At 36.5% G+C, this 19,821-nt stretch overlaps 1 protein-coding gene across 1 annotated transcript in view; it reads left to right on the forward strand.

Moving 5' to 3' along the window:
• FAM117B (family with sequence similarity 117 member B) overlaps positions 1-19,821 on the forward strand; it is a 107,363-nt gene that overhangs the window by 72,601 nt on the left and 14,941 nt on the right. Inside the window, exons 3-4 of the mRNA XM_040475889.1 lie at positions 8,073-8,165; positions 9,140-9,253. Coding sequence (XP_040331823.1) covers positions 8,073-8,165; positions 9,140-9,253 — 207 coding nt within the window. The remainder of the gene's footprint in view (positions 1-8,072; positions 8,166-9,139; positions 9,254-19,821) is intronic.

The raw sequence follows: 19,821 nt of genomic DNA on the forward strand, positions 1-19,821 counted from the left end.
CAGGGATGCCCACTCTCACCGCTGTTGTTTAACATAGTGCTGGAAGTTCTAGCATCAGCAATCAGACAACAAAAGGAAATCAAAGGCATCCAAATTGGCAAAGATGAAGTCAAGCTTTCGCTTTTTGCAGATGACATGATATTATACATGGAAAATCCGATAGACTCCACCAAAAGTCTGCTAGAACTGATACATGAATTCAGCAAAGTTGCAGGATACAAAATCAATGTACAGAAATCAGTTGCATTCTTATACACTAACAATGAAGCAACAGAAAGACAAGTAAAGAAACTGATCCCATTCACAATTGCACCAAGAAGCATAAATTACCTAGGAATAAATCTAACCAAAGATGTAAAGGATCTGTGTGCTGAAAACTATAGAAAGCTTATGAAGGTAATTGAAGAAGATTTAAAGAAATGGAAAGACATTCCCTGCTCATGGATTGGAAGAATAAATATGGTCAAAATGTCAATACTACCCAAAGCTATCTACACATTCAATGCAATCCCAATCAAAATTGCACCAGTATTCTTCTCGAAACTAGAACAAGCAATCCTAAAATTTATATGGAACCACAAAAGGCCCCGAATAGCCAAAGTAATTTTGAAGAAGAAGACCAAAGCAGGAGGCATCACAATCCCAGACTTTAGCCTCTACTACAAAGCTGTCATCATCAAGACAGCATGGTATTGGCACAAAAACAGACACATAGACCAATGGAATAGAATAGAAACCCCAGAACTAGACCCACAAACGTATGGCCAACTCATCTTTGACAAAGCAGGAAAGAACATCCAATGGAAAAAAGACAGTCTCTTTAACAAATGGTTCTGAGAGAACTGGACAGCAACATGCAGAAGGTTGAAACTAGACCACTTTCTCACACCATTCACAAAAATAAACTCAATGCATAAAGGACCTGAATGTGAGACAGGAAACCATCAAAACCTTAGAGGAGAAAGCAGGAAAAGACCTCTCTGACCTCAGCCGTAGCAATCTCTTACTCGACACATCCCCAAAGGCAAGGGAATTAAAAGCAAAAGTGAATTACTGGGACCTTATGAAGATCAAAAGCTTCTGCACAGCAAAGGAAACAGCCAACAAAACTAAAAGGCAACCAAAGGAATGGGAAAAGATATTTGCAAATGACATATCGGACAAAGGGCTAGTATCCAAAATCTATAAAGAGCTCACCAAACTCCACACCCGAAAAGCAAATAACCCAGTGAAGAAATGGGCAGAAAACATGAATAGACACTTCTCTAAAGAAGACATCCGGATGGCCAACAGGCACATGAAAAGATGTTCAGCGTCGCTCCTCATCAGGGAAATACAAATCAAAACCACACTCAGGTATCACCTCACGCCAGTCAGAGTGGCCAAAATGAACAAATCAGGAGACTCTAGATGCTGGAGAGGATGTGGAGAAACGGGAACCCTCTTGCACTGTTGGTGGGAATGCAAATTGGTGCAGCCGCTCTGGAAAGCAGTGTGGAGGTTCCTCAGAAAATTAAAAATAGACCTACCCTATGACCCAGCAATAGCACTGCTAGGAATTTATCCAAGGGACACAGGAGTACTGATGCATAGGGGCACTTGTACCCCAATGTTCATAGCAGCACTCTCAACAATAGCCAAATTATGGAAAGAGCCTAAATGTCCATCAACTGATGAATGGGTAAAGAAATTGTGGTTTATATACACAATGGAATACTACGTGGCAATGAGAAAAAATGAAATAGGGCCTTTTGTAGCAACGTGGATGGAACTGGAGAGTGTGATGCTAAGTGAAATAAGCCATACAGAGAAAGACAGATACCATATGGTTTCACTCTTATGTGGATCCTGAGAAACTTAACAGGAACCCATGGGGGAGGGGAAGGAAAAAAAAAAAAAGAGGTTAGAGTGGGAGAGAGCCAAAGCATAAGAGACTGTTGAGAACTGAGAACAAACTAAGGGTTGATGGGGGGTGGGAGGGAGGAGAGGGTGGGTGATGGGTATTGAGGAGGGCACTTTTGGGATGAGCACTGGGTGTTGTATGGAAACCAATTTGACAATAAATTTCATATATAAATAAATAATAAATAAATAAATAAATAAATAAATAAATAAATAAATAAAATACATTTCTCAAAAAAAACTTCCCCCTTTAAAAGTCACCCCCCACACCTTATATAGAGAGTATTGTTTTGAACAGGCTGTACATTCATTCTTATAGTACAAAAATCAAGAAGTACATAAGTATAATACAGTGAAGGAAGGATCTTCTTCCCATGAGGAAGCCACTGATGTTTCTTTTGTTACAATGTATATTCTTGTAGAGATACTTTACATATATGTATGTTCTTTATACTGGTCCTCTATAAAAGTAGTTGCTATACATACTATAATGAGCCTTGAATTTTTCACTTAATATCTCATAGAGATTATTGTGAGCTTCCTTATTCATTTTTAATGGCTGAATAAGTATTTTGTTGTAAAGATATACCATAATTTATTTAACAGATCCTCTATTTACATTGTTCTAATCTTGTAAAAACAGTGCTACAGGGAATAATATGCTGTATCATTTTGTGCACAAAGGTAAACATTTTGTACATCTGCATGATAAATAACCAAAAGAAGGGTGAGATAAAGGGTATGTGCATTTGTAACTTTGACAGCAATTGCTGAGTCTCCTTCCATAAAGGCTGTACTAATTTACACTTCTACCAGCAATGTAGGAGAGTATGAAATAAAATCACCCAGTTTGTGGTTTTAATTTGCTTTTCTCTTATTATGGGTGAGACTGAGCATATTTTTTTTTAATTTTTTAATTTATTTTTTTAATTTACATCCAAGTTAGCAGAAAGTGCAACAGTGATTTCAGGAGTAGATTCCTTAATGCCCCTTACCCATTTAGCCCATTCCCCCTCCCAAAACCCCTCCAGTATCTCTCTGTTTGTTCTCCATATTTAAGAGTCTCTTATGTTATTGCCCCCCTCCCTGTTTTTCTATTATTTTTGCTTCCCTTCCCTTATATTCATCTGTTTTGTCTCTTAAGTCCTCATATGAGTGAAGTCATACGATATTTGTCTTTCTCTGACTAATTTTGCTTAGCATAATACCCTCTAGTTCCATCCACGTAGTTGCAATAGCAAGATTTCATTCTTTTTGATTGCCGAGTAATACTCCATTGTATGTATGTATGTGTATATATATATATGCGTGTGTGTATATATACACACACACACATATATGTATATATATATGTACATATAAGTATACACACACATACACATATATATGTGTATACATACACATATATATGTATACACACACACACACACACACATATATATATATACACATACATCTTCTTTATCCGTTCATCTACTGATGGACATTTGGGTTCTTTCCATACTTTGGCTATTGTTGATAGTGCTGCTATAAACATGGGGGTGTGTGTGTCCCTTCGAAACAGCATACCTGTATCCCTTGGATAAATGCCTAGTAGTGCAGTTGCTGGGTCGTAGGGTAGTTCTATTTTTAATTTTTTAAGGAACCTCCATACTGTTTTCCAGAGTGGCTGCACCAGTTTGCATTGCCACCAGCAGTGCAAAAGAGATCCTCTTTCTCCGCATCCTCACCAACATCTGTTGTTCCCTGAGTTGTTAATGTTAGCCATTCTGACAGGTGTAAGGTGGTATCTCATTGTGGTTTTGATTTGTATTTCCCTGATGAGGAGTGATGTTGAGCATGTTTTCCTGTGTCAATTGGCCATCTAGATATCTTCTTTAGAGAAGTGTCTATTCATGTCTTTTGCCTATTTCTTCTGTGGATTTTTTGGTTTTTAGGTGTTGAATTTGATAAGTTCTTTATAGATTTTGGATACTCACCCTTTATCTGATATGTTGTTTGCAAATATCTTCTCCCATTCTGTCCATTGCCTTTTAGTTTTGCTGATTGTTTCCTTTGCTGTGTAGAAGCTTTTTATTTTGATGAGGTCCCAGTAGTTCATTTTTGCTTTGGTTTCCCTTGCCTCTGGAGATGTGTTGATTAAGAAGTTGCTGTGGCCAAGATGAAAGAGGTTTTTGCCTGCTTTCTCCTCGAGGATTTTGATGGCTTCCTGTCTTACATTTAGGTCTTTCATCCATTTTGAGTTTATTTTTGTGCGTGGCGTAGGAAAGTGGTCCAGGTTCATTTTTCTGCATGTTGCTGTCCAGTTTTCCCAGAACCACTTGCTGAAGAGGCTGTCTTTATTCCATTGGATATTCTTTCCTGCTTTGTCAAAGATTAGTTGGCCATACGTTTGTGGGTCCATTTCTGGGTTCTCTATTCTCTTCCATTGATCTGAGTGTCTCTTCTTGTGCCAGTACCATACTGTCTTGATGATTACAGCTTTGTAGTATAGCTTGAAGTCTGGGATTGTGATGCCTCCTGCTTTGGTTTTCTTTTTCAAGATTGCTTTGGCTATTTGGGTTCTTTTCTGGTTCCATACAAATTTTAGGATTATTTGTTCTAGCTCTGTGAAGAATGCTGGTGTTACTTTGATAGGGATTGCATTGAATATGTAGATTGCTTTGAGTAGTATCGACATTTTAACAATATTTGTTATTCCTATCCAGGAGCATGGAATCTTTTTCCATTTCTTTGTGTCTTCTTCAGTTTCTTTCATAAGCTTTCTGTACTTTTCAGTGTATAGAGTTTTCACCTCTGGTTAGATTTATTCCTAGGTATTTTATGGCTTTTGGTGCAATTGTAAATGGGATCGACTCCTTGATTTCTCTTTCTGTTGCTTCATTGTTGGTGTATAGGAATGCAACCGATTTCTGTGCATTGATTTTATATCCTGCCACTTTGCCAAATTCATGGATCAGTTCTAGAAGTTTTTTGGTGGAATATTTTGGGTTTTCCATATAGAGTGTCATGTCATCTGTGAAGAGTGAAAGTTTGACCTCCTCCTGGCCAATGTAGATGCCTTTTATTTCTTTGTGTTGTCTGACTGCAGAGGCTAAGACTTCCAATAGTATGTTGAATAACAGTGGCAAGAGTGGACATCCCTGTCTTGTTCCTGACCTTAGGGGGAAAGCTCTCAGTTTTTCCTCACTGAGGATGATATTAGCATTGGGTCGTTCATACATGGCTTTTATGATCTCGAGGTATGCTCCTTCTATCCTTCCTTTCTTGAGGGTTTTTATCAAGAAAGGATGCTGTATTTTGTCAAATGCTTTCTCTGCATCTGTTGAGAGGATCATGTGGTTCTTGTCCTTTCTTTTATTGATGTGATGAGTCACATTGATTGTTTGGCAGATATTGAAGCAGCCTTGCATCCCAGGTATAAAATCCCACTTGGTCGTGGTGAATAATTTTTTTTAATATATTGTTGGATCCGGTTGGGTAATATGTTGTTGAGGATTTTTGCATCCATGTTCATCAGGGAAATCGGTCTGTAGTTCTCCTTTTTAGTGGGGTCTCTGTCTGGTTTGGAATCAAGGTAATGCTGGCTTCATAGAAAGAGTTTGGAAGTTTTCCTTCCATTTCTATTTTCGGAACACCTTCAAGAGAGTAGGTGTTAACTCTTCCTTAAATGGTTGGTAGAATTCCCCTGGAAAGCCCTCTGGCTCTGGATTCTTGTTTTTTGGGAGATTTTTGATTACTAATTCAATTTTTTTTTTTTTTTTTTTTTTTTACTGGTTATGGGTCTGTTCAAATTTCCTATTTCTTTCTGTTTCACTTTGGTAGGAATGTTTCTGGAATTTGTCTATTTCTTCCAGATTGCCCATTTTATTGGCATATAATTGCTCATAGTATTGTCTTATTATTGTTTTTATTTCTGCTGTGTTGGTTGTGATCTCTCCTCTTTCATTTTGATTTTATTTATTTGGGTCCTTTTTATTTTTGATCAAACTGGCTAATGTTTATCAATTTGGTTGATTCCTTCAAAGAACCAGGTTCTGGTTTCATTGATCTGTTTTTTTGGTTTCAATAGCATTAATTTCCACTCTAATCCTTATTAGCCTGTCTTCTGCTGGTTTTGTGTTTTATTTGCTGTTTTTTTTCCCAGCTCTTTAAGGTGTAATGTTAGATTGTGTATCTGAGACCTTTCTTCCTTCTTTAGGAAAGCCTGGATTGCTATATACTTCCCTCTTATGACTGCCTTTCCTGTGTCTCAGATGTTTTGGGTTGTGGTATTATCGTTTTGTCGGGATTTCATGACCTTTTTATTTCCTCTTTAGCTTCTTGGTTAGCCCATTCATTCTTTAGTAGGATGTTCTTCAGTCTCCAAGTATTTGTTATCTTTTCAAATTTTTTCTTGTGGTTGATTTCAATTTTACAGTATTGTGGTCTGAAAATATGCACGGTATGATCTTGATCTTTTTGTACTTGTTGAGGGCTAATTTGTGTCCCAGTATGTGATCTATTCTGGAGAACATTCCATGTACACTGGAGAAGAATTTATATTCTGCTGCTTTAGGATGAAATGTTTCAAATATATCTGTTGAGTCCGCTTGGTCCAGTGTGTCATTCAAAGTCATTCCTTGTTGTTGTTCTGTTTAGATGAAGAGATTGTGCATATTTTTATGTACTGAGAACTCACTTGTATATTTTTTTCTGATTTTTAAATTCTGGATTTTGTATAACCACTAAGGATTTAACATTTTTGAGGCTACACTTTGCAGATTTTTAATGTTTTTAAGTTTATTTATTTATTTATTTTGAAAGAGAGTGAGCAGGGGAGGGACAGAGAGGCAGGGGTGGAGAGCCCAATGTGGTACTAAATCATGACCTGAGCTGAATCCAAGAGTCGTTGCTTAACCAACTGAGCTACCCAGGTGCCCCTGTTTGCAGATATTTATTTTTATTTTAAAGGTTTTTAAAAATTTTTTTAAAGTTTATTGAGAGATAGAGCATGAGTGGGGCAGGAGCAGAACAGAGAGAGAGAGACTCAGAATCCGAAGCAGGCTCCAGACTCTGAGATGTGAGCACAGAGCCTGACATGAGCCTTGAAAACACAAACCGCGAGATCATGACCTGAGCGGATGTTGGATGCTTAACCAGCTGAGCCAGCCAGGCGCCCCAATTTTGCAGATATTTAAAGCAAGACTAGACATAGAACACAGGTTAAGATTATGAACTCCAGAGTCTTAGGTTATATCTTAGCTTTGCCACTTCTTAGCTGTGAGACATTAGGCTATTTCCCAAGCTTCCTTGTCTGCAGAACTTTTGTATGTATTAAATCAGATGATACTATGAAGACCTTTCACTATGCTTTCATAAAGTGCCTAACATATAATAAGATCACAGGAATGTTAGCTATTATTAGTATGCATTTGTTCAATAAATGCTATATTTACCATTATGTAAAAATAATTAAGTTTTTGTTAATAATAGAAATGAAGGAAATAAACTAAAATATGATAATTAAAGCAACTGGTGGTAGAGGAATTTTGGGTCATTGTGTTATTTTAAATGTTTCTAGTACTTAATTTTTCTATAATGGGAATGCATTGTACAATAGAAAAATATATACTTTTTTAAGAAATGAAATTATTTTTCAGGTTTATTGAGATATAATTGACATACACAATACTGTATAAGTTTTTGTACAGTATAATGACTTGAAATTCTTATATTATGAAATGATTACCAAGTAAGTTTAGTTAATATCCATTACCTCATATAATTCAAATTTTTTTTCCTTGCGCTGAGAACTTTTAAAAGGATCTACTCTTTCAGCAATTTTCAGTTATACCACACAGCAGTATTAACTATAGCCATCATGTTATATATTACCTCCACAGTACTTAATCTTATAGCTGGAAGTTTGTACCTTTATACCACCTTCATCCAATTCCCCTTCAGGTGCCTCCCCCAACTCCTACTGTCTCTGATAACCTAAATCTCATCTCTTTTTCTCTGAGTGTGTGGTTTAGATTTCACATGTGAGGTCATTCAGTATTTGTCTTTCTTCACCTGACTTATTTGATTGTGCATAATGTCCTGAAGATCCATCCATTTTGTTGCAGATGTGGTGTACATTATCGTTAAATGGTTAACATACCCCTTCCTTCTTTTTCCCATTATAGACAGAGAGTGCATGGGCCGAAGAATATGCTGAAAAGAAGAAAGGGTCTCACAAGCGTTCAGCATCATGGGGCAGTACAGATCAACTTAAAGAGGTCAGGAAAATGGTCCCAAGGAAGTGGGTGTGGAAGTTTGATTTCTTCCCTGGCTAGTTCCTTGAAGTTGTGGGCAACAAGGATTTGTCTGTTTGCATTGTTTTGTTTTGTGTGGGTGTTGTTTGTTTGTTTTTGGTTTTGTTTACTTGAGAAATAACGAAACAGTTCTTACATTGATTGGATAGAGATTTGAATGGGGGAAATATACACATTACTTACAGATTATGTGTTTTTCTTTGTCTTTTTTCTTATTAAATGAGAGTCCATACCTGTTAATCTGTCAGATTTATAAAATTATAGTGATACAACAAATTCACGTTTATTATTTCTGTATTTAATGGTAGTGTTTCTGAAATTGATTAATCCAGTAAACCAAATTGGTTATGGTCCTATGCTGATTACCATTTTCTGTGCCTACACTTACGATATTTGCACTTTACATACAACAGAAAGATTCAGTCAGGGAATAATATAGGATATTGATTGAGATTGTGTTTGTTATTTAAAGATTGTATCTGTGAATACATTTCATGGCTTGAATTGATTTTTAAGTACTGTTTGATTTTTGGAGCTGTTGAAGCTTAGGCGTTTAAAGAAATCTAAATCTAAATAAAATATGGCTCATTGTTAGGACAATGAGAATAATTTTCATTAAAATTCTTTGTGAAAGCTATAATGTAATTCATTTATTCTAAATGCTGAAAGCTTCATTGGTTTAGTATTTGGGAAGCTTGAAGGCTCCGAACAGTGTTGGAATGTAATTTTGTTTCTCTCTAAAAGAGAGATACACATAAGTGCACACTTGTGTATGTGGATGTGTGTATATATATAAATTTTGTGTAGTCAGATTTTGTGATAGGGTTTTAAAGGTCAAAAGATCTATTAAGGCTGAATTGTACTGGTTCTTACTAAGCAAGGATATATTTTGTGTGTATCTTGGAAAACTCTGATACTCTTATTTTTCCCCTTTTCAGATTGCAAAATTACGCCAACAATTGCAGAGAAGTAAACACAGCAGTCGACATCATCGAGATAAAGAAAGACAGTCTCCATTCCATGGCAACCATGCAGCTATTAACCAGTGTCAGGTAGGAGCCCAAATACCCCACAATCCAAATAAGGGATTTGGTGTTTTCCTGGTGATATTTTATAGGTAACTGATTAGGATAAAAATGTCCAAAAGCATATTTGAAACTGTGATTAAATACTGAATTAGCTTCCATAAAAAATTCAAGATACTAAGTTGACAAAATGATATTTTCCTTTAGTGATCTGTGATTTGACTTTTAGGAGACCTAGCTAATTAAATATTTTGATTTACCATAATTTTGTCTTTATCAATTCAGTATATTGAGGCCAAATAATAGAGAGGTAAGCATTGGCTATAGAACCAGACCCTGGATAAGCAGTCTGTTCTGAGTTTCAGTTTCTTCATCTAAAGATTGAAGATAACGATGATACATCTCATAAAGTCTTTCAGTAGGGGAAAACCTTTAATTGCTTTGATTCCTTTATAGAACTCTATGAACTGCTTTCAGTGGCTCACCCAGGAAACATTTCTCTTAAACTGAATTAAAATTGGATTGGGTCCCTTGGCAAAAAGAGCAAGAAAAAGTTTGCCACCCCTTTTTTATAGGCTGATAGCTTCTGATGACTGCCAAGTAAGTATATGTGGATTTTTTCAAGAGAAAGTATAAGTAGAGGGGCGCCTGGGTGGCTCAGTAGGTTGAACATCCGACTTCGGCTCAGGTCATGATCTTGTAGTTTGTGAGTTCGAGCCCTGTGTTGGGCTCTGTGCTGACAGTTCAGAGCCTGGAGCCTGCTTCGGATTCTGTGTCTCCCTCTCTCTGCCCCTTTCCCTTGCTCTGTCTCTGTCTCTCAAAGATGAATAAATGTTAAAAAAAAATAGAAAGTATAAATAGAGGTATATATTTTTTCAAATTAATTTTGCCCTTAAATGTTAATACATGGGTCAAATTTAATTTCATAAATTTATAGTTTGGTTGTAGTTTCTAATTGCTCTTTTCCATGTATAAGGTATTTTAATTATAAAATATGAATATAAACTAATACATTTAAAAACATAACCAAACTGGATTTATGTCTGGAGAAATAGAAAATGTAAAATTGACAAAATAAGAAATGAAAAATTTGAATAGACTGATAACTGTCAAAGTTGGAATACTAATTAAAAACCAAACTCCTTCACTCTCAAAAGTGAAGCTTCATAGGTGAATTTATAGGTAGCTTTACAGGTGAATTTGCCAACCTTTTACTCCCTCTAATTTATCCATTAATAATTTGTAATGTATTTCTAAGAGATAGAGCCACTTTTTATTTCCACTCATATTTTTATTCCTAAGTAGAATGAGGATTAAGGTTGAACTTTATTGAATTAAGTGATAGATTTTAGGAGTTTATCAGTTTTTGAAGTGATTTAAAAAAATTATTTATTTTGACAGAGAGAGAGAAAGAGAGTGCATGTGGAGAAGAGGGAGAGTGAGAATCCCAAGCAGGTTCCATGCTGTTAGCGAAGAGCCCGATGTAGGACTCGATCCCACAAACTGTGAGATCATGACCTGAACCAAAATCAAAAGTTAGATTCTTAGCTGACTGAGTCACCAGGTGCCTGTGAAGTGACTTTTTTAAAGTTGCATTAAAATCAGCAATTAAAGTAGTAAATTATCCAGAATTTTCTTTTTTTCCCCCCTTGTAAGTTGAATTTGCTTAATATTATTGGAGGTTGCACAGAGTTCATGTTTAACTTGAAAACCTCTCTTTTCAGAGAAGATAAGGACTAGAAAATAGGGTAACTTGAAAAATAAATTTATGTAATTTGAGTTTTGTATTTTTTTTTTCAACGTTTATTTATTTTTGGGACAGAGAGAGACAGAGCATGAATGGGCGAGGGGCAGAGAGAGAGGGAGACACAGAATCAGAAACAGGCTCCAGGCTCTGAGCCATCAGCCCAGAGCCTGACGCGGGGCTCGAACTCACGGACCGCAAGATCGTGACCTGGCTGAAGTCGGACGCTTAACCGACTGTGCCACCCAGGCGCCCCATAATTTGAGTTTTGTACACTTGGCACACCAAACATCTTGACTACTTGACTTTTTTTTTTTTTTTTTTTCTGAGTGTTAATAGCCAACCAGAGATCAAACACATGCATCATGATAACTACAACAGTGGTATTCCTGTTTAATTGAAACTTTCATACTATTAGCATGAAAATACTAAGTTATGGGTATGGCTTAGTTTTAGTAGATTCTCTCTCTAGTGGAGAAAAGTACCACTTAGAGATTGTGTACTTTTGAGGTCGTTGCTCTGTCTGCACAATATCTATCCTATGGCTCATACTGTAGTACTCATTAGGGGATACAATGATAAATGAAATATTGGGGCTTGCACCCCACCAAGTCTCAGATAGATATAAGTAAACAGTTATTACACAGTGTGATGAATGTGTTGATAGTGTTTGGCAGAGTTTTACACTGTTATAGAAGGGGTATTTATCCTTGGATTGGTTCTGGAGCCATCTATAAAGGCCTCTCAGAGAATGTGGTATCTAGGTGGATACCTGAAAGCTGATTTAGTCATTCTTCTAGAGGTGGAAGAAATCGTGGCTCCAGGTAGGAGTAATAGTAAGAGGTTAGGCTAGAGAGTTAAATAGCAGCCAGATCTGAAAGTCTTCATGTCTCAGTTGTTAAGAAGTTTGGACTTTGTCCTAGAGGCACCCCAGAACTATTTTTTTTAACACAGGGGATTGGTTTTAGAGTGGTCATTATGAGTTTAGAGTAGAGAATGAATTTGGAAGAGGACAAGATTAGAGGCAGGAAAACCATTTAAGAATAGGGTTTGTAATCCAGGTAAGAAATGACAGTGGTCTAAAATAAGATAGGAGCTATGGAGTTGGAGAGAATGGCCAAACCTGAATGATATTTAGAAAGTAATAATTAATAATTGAAGTCTATTAAGTGCTTACTATATGGCAAACACTTTATTTAGCTTTTGTATGTATTACTAGCACTTAATCCTCATCTTTGAGGTAAGGCTTATTACTATTGAGGCCCAGAGAATTTAGGTTTTTTTGTCCTAGGTCATATGAATCTAGGTTAGAGCTAGTATTCTAACCCCCAGGCAATTTGACTTCAGAGTCTGAATTTTTTAAACTATGTTAGCTGATGATTGATGAGATGGTAACAATGGAGAGATAGGAGTAAAAGGGTAATGCCAATTCTAGCCTTTAAAACATGACTTTTAAAAATATATCCTTCAAGGAGCGGTGGCTCAGTGGGTTAAGCGCCTGACTTCAGCTCAGGTCATGATCTCACAGTTCATGAATTCAAGCCCTGAGTCAGGCTGTATGCTGACAGTTTGGAACCTGGAGCCTATGTCTCGGTCTCTCTCCGCCCCTTCCCTGTTCGTGCTCTGTCTCTCTCTCTCTCCCTCTCTCTCTCTCTCACAAACATTAAAATATATATATATATCCATTAACCTCACACCCATGTACAAAAGTGATTTAAAATGGATCAAAGGCCTAAATGGAAGGGTTAAAACTAAAAGTTCTTAGATGAGATATAGGCATAAATGTAGGGTTAGATTAGGCAATGGTTTGTTAGATACGACACCAAAAGCACAAGCAACAAAAGAAAAAAAGTAGGTAAATTGGATTTTATAAACATTGAAAACTTTTGTGCTTTAAAGGACACCACCAAAAAAGTGAAAATACAACCAACAAAATAGAAGGTATACTTACAAGTCACATTATTTGATAAAGCACTTGCGTCTGGAATATATAAAGAACTCTTGTGGCTCAGTAATAAAAAGGTAACCCAATGGGCAAAGGATCAGGGCGCCTGGGTGGCTCAGTCCGTTAAGCATCTGACTTCAGCTCAGGTCATGATCTTGTGGTTCGTGGGTTCAAGCCCCATGTCAGGCTCTGTACTCACAGCTTGGAGCCTGGAACCTGCTTCAGATTCTGTGTCTCCCCCTCTCTCTCTCTGTTCCTCCCTTGCTCACACTGTGTGTCTCTCTCTCAAAAATAAAGATTAAAAAAAATTATTTTTTAATGGGCAAAGGATCTTAATAGAGAGTTCTCCAAAGGAGATAAATAGCCACTATGCACGTAAACAAGATGCTAACCATCATTCCCGACCATAGGGAAATGCAGTAAAAAATTCCAATGAGGTACTACTTTATACTCATAAGGATGGCTAAAAAAGAAAAGGTAGCTAAGTGTTAGGATGTGGAGACGTTAGAACGCTTGCCTATCTTTTGCTGATAGGAATGTAAAGTGCAGCCACTTTGGAAAATAGTCTGGCAGTTTCTCAAAAGGCTAAACATTAGGGTTACCATATGACTCAGCGCTTTCTCTCCACAGTATGTATCTGAGAGAATTGAAAACATATGTTCACATAAAAACTTGTACACAAATACATGTTCATAGCAACATGGTTCACAAAATTTGGAAACAACCCAGATGTTCATCAGCCAATGAATGGATAAATAACATGTAGTATATCCAAACAATGGAATATTATTCAGTCATGAAAAGGGAGTACTGATATGTGCCACAGTATGGAGGAACCTTGAAAACATTATGCTAAGTGAAAGAAGCCAAATACAAAAAGACACATATTATATGATTCCACTAAAATGTCCAGAATAGGCAGACCTGTAGAGACAGATTATAGATTGGTGGTTGCCAATTGCTGGCAGAGCAATTGGCTCCAGCCAATTGCTGGAGGGTTTTGTTTTTTTTTTTTTAATTAGTGTGCTTCTAAAATTTATTATAATGGCTGTACAACTCTGTTTAGTAATCATTAAAACAAAAGTTGTATACTTTAATTGGGTGAGTGGTAGGTATTGTGAATTTCAATAAGCTCTTATAAAAAATATCTACTAACATTAAAAACAGATACATAAAATACAAATTTAATTGTCTGGAAATAACAGATTAGATGGTAAAAACCAAAAAGTAAACCAGGAGGTCATATAACAGTATAGAGAATAAGTACAGGTGCTCTGAGGTCAGACTCTAGGTTAGATATGATTCTGCCACTTGTTAACTGTATGAGGTTCATCAGGTTCTTTGCATTATAATAGTACCTATTGTGTTGTTCTAAGGTTTAAATGGGATAGAATATTATAAAACACTTAATGCAATTCTTGGCACTTGATAATTGCTCAGTAAATCTTAGGTCATTTGAGGTAGGATCTAATATAAAAGAAGTAAACCAGTTGGGTTTTTTACCAGGCTTTTCTGCCAATTTAATATCAAACTTACTTTTAAAGCTTTTATGTTATCTTTTTAAATTTTGGGCTATATTTTATTTTCATTATTATTATTATTTTTTAAAGCAATCTCTGTACCCAACATGGGGCTCAAACTCACAACCCCAGGGTCAAGAGTCACATACTCTACTAACTGAGCCAGCCAGGTGGCCCAAGTTTTTATCATTAAAAGTATTTGTATATGGGGTGCCTTGGTGCTTAAGCATCCAACTCTTGATTTGGCCCAAGTCATGATCTCAGGGTCATGAGGTTGAGCCCTGCATCAGGCTCTGTGCTGAAAGTTTGGAGCCTGCTTGGGATTCTCTCTCTCCCCATCCCTGCACCTCCCCCCCACACATACACGTGCACTCTGTCTCTCAAAAGAAACCTTTTTTTAAAAAAGCTTCCCAGAAGCAGATTATTAAAAAAAAGTATTTATATGCTTATCACAGAAATTTTAGAAATGAAAAAATATCAAATAGAAAAATATTTTAGGGACACCTGGGTAACTTAGTTGGTTAAGCATCCGACTCTTGATTTAGGCTCAGGTCATGATCTAACGATTTGTGAGATTGAGCCCTGTGTTGGGCTCCGTGCTGACAGCATGGAGCTTGCTTGGGATTCTCTCTCTCCCTCTCTCTCTTTCCCTTTCTCTCTCAAAGTAAATAAATAAATATTTTTTAAAGAAAAATTATATCATAAAAGTGTTATTAAAATAAATAGAAAAAAGCATCGAGTCTCATTCTGAAGATAATTTTCTTTTTTCCTTTCTGTTCCTTTTTGAGATCATACCATATCTTATTTTTTATATTGCTTTTTTTCTATTTAACATGGAAAAATATGTTATTACAACTGCTTCAGGAACATTTTTAATATTTCCAATTCTATAGAGCATTTCTCAAATATTTGCCATTTAGTTGGGTCCAGTGTGTGCTTAAAGCTTTTTCTGCATTTTTCCTTTTCTGGTGATAGATTTTCCATTATTTGGTTAGGAAATCTGAATGTTTTAGGGGAGTGATCTTTGAACTTTCTCTTTTTTGGGGGGTGTGGGGGGGGAGGGCGCAAGTGGAGGAGGTACAAAGGAAGAGAGAGAGAATCTTCAGGCTGCACACTCAGCGTGGAGTCCAACACAGGGCTTGATCTCAGGACTTCATGTGCGATCATGACCTGAGCCGAAATCAGGACTTGGATGCTTAACCAACTGAATCATCCAGGGGTCCCTCTTTGATTTTTCTCTTGATAGACTTTCCAAGTTATTAAAATGTTTTCTTTGTATTTCATGATATGTAGATTACTTCTAGGGAAATTCCTTTAGTATTCCTTAACAATCAGGGGAACAGTATTGCTCTTCTGATGGTAGTATAGTCTACAACCACTAGTTAACAAAAGGTCTTTTCCTTGGGCTTACAGTGGATTTATTATAGTTAGAAAAGAATTCACACATACTTTTTTGAGTGGTTCTTTGGGGGGTGATTATTTGTTATGAAGAATAAATTCTGGCAAGTTTCTTAGAATCTTTCACATGTCTCTGGTTTCCAAAATTGACAAAGCCTTTAGATGCTTATAATGTCATATTTTTAAGGAGTATTTCAAGAAATACTCCCATTAGAAAATATACCCAACACATTTCAGAATTGTTTGGGGATTAGAATTAGATGTTAGTAACAGGAGAATGGGAGATGCCAGCATCTTCACAGCCACATAAACTACTTTAGAGGTGAGAATTAAAAAATCATGCAGGTGTTTTCTGTTTGTTTTAGCCTCAAGCAAGAAAGCCCTCCCGTAGGATTTTCTTATTTCTTCGTATGAGCTGGGAACACTATAGTTTTGTAGCACCCTATGAGGGTTTGAGAGCAAAGTGATAGTGAAGAAGAAAAGGAAAAAACTGGGGTGCCTAGGAGGCTCAGTCAGTTAAGTGTCCAAATTCGTCTCACCTTGTGATCTTGCAGTTTCTGAGTTCAAGCCCTGTATTAGACTCTCTACTGTCAGCACAGAGCCCACTTTAGAAACTTTGTCCCCCTCTCTCTCTGCTCCTCTCCTGCTCTCTCTTTCCTTCTCTCTCAAAAATAAACATTAAAAAAAAAGGAAAGGAAAAAACCTATTTTCATCTGAGGAATGAAGGGCATTGCACTTTAAAAATAAAAATTGCTGCTCTGCACTAGAATCTTGATATGGCAGTCTAGGACACGATTGGTATTCTTAAATTTTTAAAGATTTTACCACTTAGAAATCAAAAGAGTAGGTACTTCCGCTGCGTCCTTTATTAGAGAGTATAACTGCAGCTTAAAAGATCTAAGAGATGGATCCAGATGAGAGGACAGAACTACATTTATGTCGACAGAACAGGAGGCATCAAGGGCATGTGGAGGCTCCAAATCAAAAGCTCTTAAGCTAGGAAAGGGTTTTTTTCTGATTCATTCTAATTTTTTTTTTTACCATTCCAAACATCAGTTTTCCCATCTCTTTTGTTATATTAGGCTCATATTTGTTACATTCTGGCACATATTTCTCTCAGAGGTCTCTGTTGAATTACTGAACAGATCTTTTTCTATTTTTTTCCTTTGAAAATTTAACTCTGTATTTCTTTTCCCTATTCAGCTACTGCTTCAGTGGGTATTCTTTCCATCTTTCCTGACTGTTGTACACAGTCTTATCCCCACACTTTGAAACAGGTATTTAAGTTATAGTGTAGATTCATCTTAGAAGATTCAGTATTGGCCAAACCTCTAGGTCGTCTTTCTTGGCAGACTCTCAGTTTTTAGGCAGAATTTGATCTTTAAATGGTAATGTACATAGACATATGAAGAATGAAAATGGAAAACTAAAACTTTAACGTGCTGGTTCATCTCCTTAAAACACTTAATTGATAGAAAAATATCTGCTTTGAAGAAAAAGAAACAAAAGTTGAGAAGATAGAGGAGATCCTTGTTTTTGACATTTCCAAAGGACAGATCTTAGGAGAGATAGATTTTACCTTAGTACAGTGAAGAAATTTTAATATTTGAGAGCTGTCTGAAGATGACCTCTCAGTTAGTATGATAAACCACTTACACTTGCATACTGATTTATATTTAGAAACAAATTTTGTTACAGAACCTATTCTATAGATATGGGAAAAATAAATTATATGCACATGCACATAAAATTCCTTGAGTCCTTGAAATTTGAAGCATGAAAATTTAAGCATAATAATTTTTTTAATTTTTAGATATTTTAGAATATAGCTTATGTAAGGAATGTGTGTTTAATGAGGAAAATCCCTGACAACTTTAGTGGATTATCATATAACTAGTTTATTTAATTATAGTTGAACCTTCGCTTTGTTTACCTAAAATGCTGTGTTGACCTTAGGGAAGTGGCAGTTTTCTGTTCCTTATTTTCTTTCCTTTGCTTTAATTAGACTAAACTGTTGATAAATACTTGCTGCTGTTTAGATTATATTTGAGAAAAACTTCTTACCAGATGTGCAGAGTATGACTTCTTTGCTACCTTGAAAAGCATTAACCAGTACTGTCAGTTATTACACTGGCAGGTTTCTCTGTATGTGCATTTCCCAACATAACAGCCAGAAACCTTAAGCTTTCTGTTCTTAAGATATTTATGGTTATAAAATCCAGAAAGGTCAGCCTTTTGTAACAACCTTGTCAGAGCATCCTCCTCTTCTAGTCTCCTTCATTTCTGTAACTTAACAGTTACAAACCAAATGAATGTCTGAAAGCAGCCTGAAAATGGCATCCAGTGCAAGCTGTTGTTTGTTTTGTGACATTTAGAAGAGAAAATTAAGCTCAGAGTTGAGTTTGTTATATATATACTAACTCCTGAGATTTTTCTTAGTCTGTACCAGTTCTCTGCCATTGTTTCCTGACACAGGATGAGTCCAAGTATAGGTAGGATGAGTGCGTGACAGAAATGTTCTAATATGCTCTCAACTCCATGCTCATGAGCTGTAGATTTCTTTTAACCCTTTACTACTTTAGTCTGAGTCTGTTTCTTGTCACCTCACTATTTCTTTTCTTATATTAGACCAGGGCCTCATCCTTATGTAACCTCAAAATTTACTTCCTTACAGCTTCTTTCTCCAAATAATAGCCACTTTGGGGTTAGAACTTCAGTGTATGAAATTTGAAAGGGGACACAGACATTCACTTCATAGTACAAGCCTTGTTGAATAAGCATCATGTCTGTTCTAGGGTCTCTTTTGAAAAGTGGCAATAAGGAGATGGATAAGCGGCAGCACTTCCTCATTGCTTACTGTTGGGCCCCAGAGTCTTACTTTTCTCACATGTAACAGGGGAACCACTGCAGCCCACCTCAGAGAATGGTCTTGAAAACGAAGTGAGAGGGCATGCACACTGGATGGATGCTCAGTAAACAGTAGCTACAATTTTTATTTTGTGTTTTCCCTATTATGTATTTTATTCTTAAAATAATTTCTTGTCCTTTCACATTCTTTTTCAAATATCATTGTCTTCTAATAATGTCTTCTGATTTCCCCCCTTTAATTCCTCTGTTTCCCAATCTTCTCCTCATACCCTCAAGCTTCTCATATTATCTATTCCCTTTTCACTTCCATCTTTTCTTTCTGTCCACTCCAGATTGAAGCTTCCCTTTAGCTTTTTTCTCACAAATTTTCCAAGGATGGAAATTTGCCTTTTCCAAGGATTATTGATGTATTATGCTTATTTCTTTTTTTTTTAATTTTTTTTTAACGTTTATTTATTTTTGAGACAGAGACAGAGCATGAACGGGGGAGGGGCAGAGAGAGAGGGAGACACAGAATTGGAAGCAGCCTCCAGGCTCTGAGCCATCAGCCCAGAGTCCGACGCAGGGCTCGAACTCACGGACCGTGAGATCATGACCTGAGCTGAAGTTGGACGCTTAACCTACTGAGCCACCCAGGCGCCCCTGTATTATGCTTATTTCTAAAAAAATCTTACTTATAAAGGTGAGCAGGAATAAAAGAGGAGAAATATAGCTTTAACACTGAGTTCTATATCACAGAACAGGGATATATCCATTGAATGGAAACTAGTGATGATTGGAGGCCCTGTTACCTTTGTCTCCTTGCCCACCTTCCCCTGAAAGAGAGGTTTTTCAAAGAAACCCCTCTAAATGAAGGGTGGGTTAATCACATTTCTTTACTAGACTGCAAGACGATATACAAGATGATCTTCTGGCACACTGTTGCTGTTAACTTTAGCAGATACCTTTACAATTCTTATTCATATTTTACTTTGAGTATCTTGTCAGGAAACCGTGTAATATCCTTTAATTATATATAATCAGTTATTTCTTTTCAAAAGCAATAATGTGCCAGTGGAAAAAGAAGAATATGAATTATATAATTTTCTTAACAAAATGTAATAATTACAGTGAAAGTATA

This window comes from Herpailurus yagouaroundi, unplaced genomic scaffold (assembly GCF_014898765.1).
Source record: "Herpailurus yagouaroundi ecotype Mexico unplaced genomic scaffold, PumYag 140, whole genome shotgun sequence".
NCBI lineage: Eukaryota > Metazoa > Chordata > Mammalia > Carnivora > Felidae > Herpailurus > Herpailurus yagouaroundi.